Source organism: Myotis brandtii, unplaced genomic scaffold (assembly GCF_000412655.1).
Source record: "Myotis brandtii unplaced genomic scaffold, ASM41265v1 scaffold628, whole genome shotgun sequence".
In the NCBI taxonomy this organism is placed as follows: domain Eukaryota; kingdom Metazoa; phylum Chordata; class Mammalia; order Chiroptera; family Vespertilionidae; genus Myotis; species Myotis brandtii.
The window spans coordinates 1,043,856-1,049,855 of NW_005370403.1; the positions used below are offsets into that span (position 1 = coordinate 1,043,856).

Here is a 6,000-nt window from a genome sequence, read left to right on the forward strand (position 1 = left end):
TGATCAATGTTTCTCTCTTATCGATGTTTCCAACTCTCTATCTCTCTCCCTTCCTCTCTGTAAAAAATCAATAAAATATATTTTAAAAAAATAAAATAAAATCACCATCTTAAGGTACTGAGTCTTGTGGGGTCTACGTTAAGGAATGTGACATTCACAAAAAGTAAGCCATGGATAAAGACCTTCATGTTCTCTCTCCCTAAAATCAGATCTAAGTGATGCATAGACGGTGCTTACCTGAATTATAGACTTCTTCAAGATGCAGAGAGTCCAACACACTGAAAGGCATCCAGAGCTGTCTGTGCTCTACCTCCTTACAGTAAAACCAGTGGGGCTGAACAGGCTCGTACTGGTTTTGAAGCATAAAAGGAGGTGGCACTGGCACAGAGCCCACAGGTCTAGCGAGTGCCTGCTGCTGCGCTGGAGGGGACAGCCCTGACTGCACTGTAGGAGGAACCTGGAGGGGATGACAAAGTCAGGACCGTCATGCCAGCTCCAAGGACAGTTTCGTAGATGCTTCGGACCCATTATCAAGAGTCTGTGCATCAGTATGATTTTAATTAAGTAAAATGAAAGCCATTCTCTGTCCCCAAGAGTAAAGTTAGGTTACACTCATAATAATAGCGCTATCTTTTAATGGTTTCCATTTTTTTGTTTTTTTTTTAGTTGATTTCCCTTTGGAAGTCAGTTGGGTATCAGTTGGGGAAAAAACATAAGGGAATTTCATAGCCCAATGTAAATGTTACTCCATTACCCTCCTGAGACTGAGGTTAACTGTCTAGATCCAAACTGCATAAATGTAAATAAAAGAAATTACTGGAGTAATCAATTTTAGTCCCTATAATTTTGTATCTTGATTGAATAGTATAATTAAAAATGAGATGTTGGCAGTCTGTTAAGATAATAATTGCTTCAACTCTCACTGGTCCTTAGATCGCATTTATCATTGGTATCTTACACTGAAATCTAAAAATTCCGGCACAGATTAACTTATTAAAATCAGTTACTACTTCAATACAGATGAGAACTAAAATGTGAACCTTCCATGAGCTACCTGTAAAAGAACATTTGCTTCAAAGCATACATCTTACAAAGAATATCCTCTGAAAATATTTTGTCATCATATATATTATAAAAAGCATTGTGCTTTTAAAAGCATAGGCTAAGTAAGAGAGATTAAAAACTAAAGTGCATAATTAGGATACAAAAACATGTCTCCATACCGGTGGCAGAGATCCTGGAGGCGTCTGGTACATGTGGACAGGGGGTCCAGAGGGTGGCAGATGGGTGGGATGGCCTGGTGTTTGGCACTGCTGCAGCTGTGGTGGTGTAATGTAAGGATTCGCTCTGCTGCTTACGGGAGTATGGCGATAGGGATTGTATCCTTGTTGGGATATTCCTTGGGGTGGGCTCCCAACATTTGAAGGAGGGAGACTACTTGGCTGAGCAGGCAAATAAGCATTTGTGCCCGTCTGTGAAGAAGCTGGAGGAACATACGGAGCTTTCGAAAAAGATGGTGGAAATGTATTCAACACATCTTGGGATCCGGTTGTAAAAGGGAGAGCAGCTGGGGTCTTGGAGAATGTTGATTGTCCAGGTGATGTTGCTGCAGTTGTTAATGGTGACTGTCCAATATTCCCAAATGGATCACTACTGCTTGATACCTGAGAGAAGTAACTAAATGTCTGTGGGGTAGATGTGTGAGCAGAAGTCTGACCAAGAAAGCTGTCCTCCTCCCCAACATCTGTGGAATCCTCTGAAAGGGACAAAAGAGCAAATGGTTTAGAAGGTATGCTATCATTCTACAGACCTAGTTCTTGTACCTCTCATTGTGTTGTTCCAAATTACATGCCTGCATTTACAGGAAGAAAAAAGGAAAAACGTTTATTTTTTATTTGAAAACTTCTCTTTGTAATGAAAAACTAAAAAATATGAATAGGAAACAACAAAAGGAAGAAAAATTATAATTCATTCATAAGCCCACCACCTAGAGATAATCACCTTCAACAATATTTTGGTACATACCTTTCCATACTTTTTAAATACTAGAGTTAGACATTATTTATTTTGTAAATATATAGAAATTATACATATCTGTATATAGACGTTTTAAAAATTATAAACAAAATCTGTATCTACTATTTTACATGTTCTTGTGCATGCTCCCTTTTTTCCTGGTAAAAAATCTAATACACATAATTTTATTTCCAACGTCATGACAAGAACCTAAAGTACAGATACTCACTCTGTTGACAAGAAGGGTGTGTCAGGGCTCTTACCCATAAAGCACTCACTGTACAAATGAACATGTGGAATTCGTATTCACAGGTACAGGCAAAGTAGGCCAACAACGAACTGCCATCCCTAAAATCAGAGTATCCAACAAGCTAAACCATCATGACCGAGCACCAAATCACTAGAAAAGTCATTTTCTAGCCAGGTAAGTTCTCCTCGCTTCCCTTTGCCCAACTTGATCTTCACTGCGGGAATTATCAGCATCAAACTATTTATCTTCTCTCTGCTCCAACTTGTAAAATCAAAGCATTTTTTCTCTACATAGCCTCAAAAGACCAGCCTTACTAAACTCTCACGAGCTCTTAGCTTGTTGTCACTTCCACTGTCCTCTTCCTAAGCTTTTCCTTCTCCTGTTTCATTCTCTCTATCTCCTACCTCTGAAGGCATGGAGCAAATCAGAGGTGGACCCACGCCCGGCACACAGGCACACTGAGGTCCCTGCCCTGAGACCTGACAAAGGGAGCCCTCTTTCAAGCTCCGGGCTCCATACTGATCTGCTAGAGCAGGGCACGGCTTGCTGAGATTCTGGATGAAGTCTTTAGGTTGCTTCTACTGTATTTCATCAATTTAACTAAGATAATCCACTATTCCAAATACTCTTCTAGGTTGTTTCTTTGTGACTAAAAATAAAATACTTTGGCCTGCCCAAGGGCCCCTGTCTGCTTTTATCATTCTACTTTTCTTATGTATTTCCAGTTCTCACTCTCTTTTCAGTCATGTAAACCTCACGTGGATTCATCTGTATTTCTTCGTCCACCTCTCAACCACTGAAAACAGGGAGGAGAAAACTCTGTGGTGAGTTTCATCCTTTAAGACGACTTAGGGATCAACTGATTCAAGAAGCTTTTTTTCTGATTAGCATCAATTATAAAGGAAATACTGATCTCATCATGATCCAGCCTCACCTCAGGGGCACTTTCTAATTACATGTGGACACACAACTTTAGTGAGCACCTACCTGTATCCTTGTGACACTCCCAACTCCGTATCGAATGAGACTGTGCTCACTGTTCCTGAACCTATTTTCCAACTGCTTCCTCGATACTGTGGCAGGCACATCCACTCAAACGTCGGACACCTAAAACGGAGTCCATCATCCTCACTGTCCTCCCATGTGCTCCTGCACCACATCTCACTAACACCACATCGACCCATCCTCTCAAACCAGAAACCACATCTCACAGACGCCTCTCCTTCTCTCATACTCTCCATTCAATTATTCAGATCCTCATTCAAGACATATGTACAAAGTAGTTATGTGCCAGGCACTGAAGCTAGGTCTTGGGGCTAAAACTGAATGAGAAGGAGCCTCTGTGTTCAAAGAGCAGACAGTCTGGTCACCAGTGGGTCCCTAAGTCCCAACACTTTTATGGTCTGAAATCTCTCCTATCCATTCCCTGCTCTTCATGCCCCATGTGGCTGATTATGGCTACAGTGCCATCCACTGCTGCCTGATTCACAATGGCCTCCAGGCTGGTGGCTCTTGCTACAGGAGGCTTTATTCTAGTGCAAGCTCACAACACTCCAGTCTTTCCAAAACACACCTCTAATTTCACTGCCTACACACACTATAGTCACACCGATGATCTGGGAGAGTGGGAGGAGAGAGAATGTGAGCAGCTACCACCAAATCCTGACAAATCTGCAGGTTTTCCCACACGTGAGACTTTTATACACCTATCTCTCCCAATGCCCTCATTTCTGCGTACCCTTCCATACTGGTGCACGGGAGGACACTCAATCCACTGAGCTATGGCGGCTGCAACCAAATCCTTTTTATAGATGGAAAAATAATTGTTACAGAATTAGCTGCATGTATGACCTTATTTATTCCTTCAACTTCCTGCAGCCAGGCTGGTCCTTGACCAAAACGGCAATGCCTAACCTTCCCACCAGTTTTCAAAACAAGAGGTACATATTCCTGACTCCCATCCTTTCATTCATTCAACAAATATCTATTAAAAAACTGGTCTACCGCATACCATGCCCTTCCTCATCCTTCAAATCCCTGTTCTAGGTATAGATTCCTGCTCTCATAAAACTTACATTCCAGTGGGATAAGACAAACAAATATGTGTCCCTGTCAGGTGGTGATAAGCACCAAGAAGAAACATAACACAAGTGAAAGGGAATCTGCATGTACAAGTGCCTCCAGTTTGCCCTTCACTTCTCCATGAGACTTTCGTCCTTTAAGCAAGAATAAAGTATTCAGTGGGAAAATATTTATCCTTGACTAAGAATCTATGTGATAGTCACTAAAGATCCTAAAAACAAAAAGGTAAATAAGTCACACCTTCAAAAAGCCCACAGTCCAAACAGACATGCATGTTTATTGCACAAACATTTATACAGCACTGTGTGCCAGGCACTATACTCGGTGCCTTACAAAAATCCATTCATTGCCCTAGCCAGTTTGGCTCAGTGGATAGAGCACTGGCCTGTTGTCTGAAGGGTCCCTGGTTCGATTCTGGTCAAGGGAAGGTGCCCCGCTTGCGGCTGGATCTTCAGTGGGGGATGTGCAGGAGGCAGCCGATCAATGATTCTCTCCCATCATTGATGTTTCTATCTCTCCCCCTCTTCCTTCCTCTCTGAAATCAATACAAATATTTTTTTAAAACTCAATTCATTTCTCGTTACAGCCCCATGAGGCTGTACATAAGTGGACATTGAAGTGTAGAGAGGTAAAGTAACATGCCTGAGGTCACAGTAAGTTACTGCAGGACTGGAGCTGGAACAGTCTATGCTTCTAAACACCACCCTCTGGGTTATGCCACATAGTTGTTAAAAAGCCATCTCTCCACAGGAATAAAGATGCCAACAAGGAGCTAAGGCGCACATAGGAGTGCGGACCCAGGAGAACAGGAAGGCGCCCAAGAGGCAGTGATGCCGAGACAGGCAGTATTCGCACAGAGAGGCACAGGATGCAACCCTCCTCTTTCAAGTTTGTGCATCCTGGGAGGCGCCCACCGTATCCTGGGGGACATCCTAGGCATCCTGAGAGGGGGCGCTAAGTCACTTGCATTTCCTGCCAGGACCTGCCACACCAGTAAGTGTTCAACAAAACATGTGGGACGCCAGCCAGGAGTGTCCGGCCTCCGAACGGGTCCTTCAAGGGGCGCAAAGGAAGCCTTGGGACTGACCCCGCCTCCGAGTCCCAAAGCACCCAAGCCGCTCACACTTGCCCACCAACGGCCTTGGCAGCCACCCACCAGGCGGGTGGCGGCCGAAGGAAAACCTCCAGTCCGACCCTCGTCACCGCAGGCCCCCGCCCCGCTCCCCGCACAGACGCGCCCCCCGGAACCCTCTCCGTACTACCTCCAGGCAGGAGCAAGGAGGCGGAGGCAGCGGCGGCCTGGGTGACCGGGATGAAGGGCACGTTGAAGGTGAAGTCCGTGGCCGAGGATGAGAAGAGTAAATTAGTGCCGGACGAGGAGGTGGAGGCGGCACCACCCCCACCATTAGGTTTCCTCTCAGCCATGGCTGCGGCCCACCAGCCGTTACACGTCTCAGGAAGCCGGTGCAGCACCGCCGGCCGGAAACCGGTCACACTCGGGGCCAGCACACTTCCGCACTTGCGCACAAGGGCCAGAACTTCGGGCGGCTGGTCCGTGGCCGCGTTCTTGCCCCTATGTAGCGCCGCCATAAATCAACAGGTGGCGCCGGCTTCACGCCCGGATTCCTAACACGTGACTCCCCCACGTATAC

The 6,000-nt window shown here is 45.1% G+C and overlaps 1 protein-coding gene across 2 annotated transcripts in view; it reads right to left on the reverse strand.

The window, feature by feature from the left end:
* The window catches only part of SEC23IP (SEC23 interacting protein), a 43,327-nt gene extending 37,395 nt beyond the window's left edge, over window positions 1-5,932 (reverse strand). Inside the window, exons 1-3 of one of the 2 annotated variants that reach the window (XM_005880160.2) lie at window positions 5,611-5,930; window positions 1,224-1,756; window positions 238-457 (exon numbers count right to left, since the gene is read on the reverse strand). In XM_005880160.2, the coding sequence (XP_005880222.1) occupies window positions 238-457; window positions 1,224-1,756; window positions 5,611-5,773 (916 nt within the window). In that variant the 5' untranslated portion in view covers window positions 5,774-5,930. Of the gene's footprint in view, window positions 1-237; window positions 458-1,223; window positions 1,757-5,610 lie in introns of both variants that reach the window. The other variant, XM_014528290.1, reaches the window with a different exon arrangement.
* Between the last annotated feature and the right edge of the window lie 68 nt (window positions 5,933-6,000).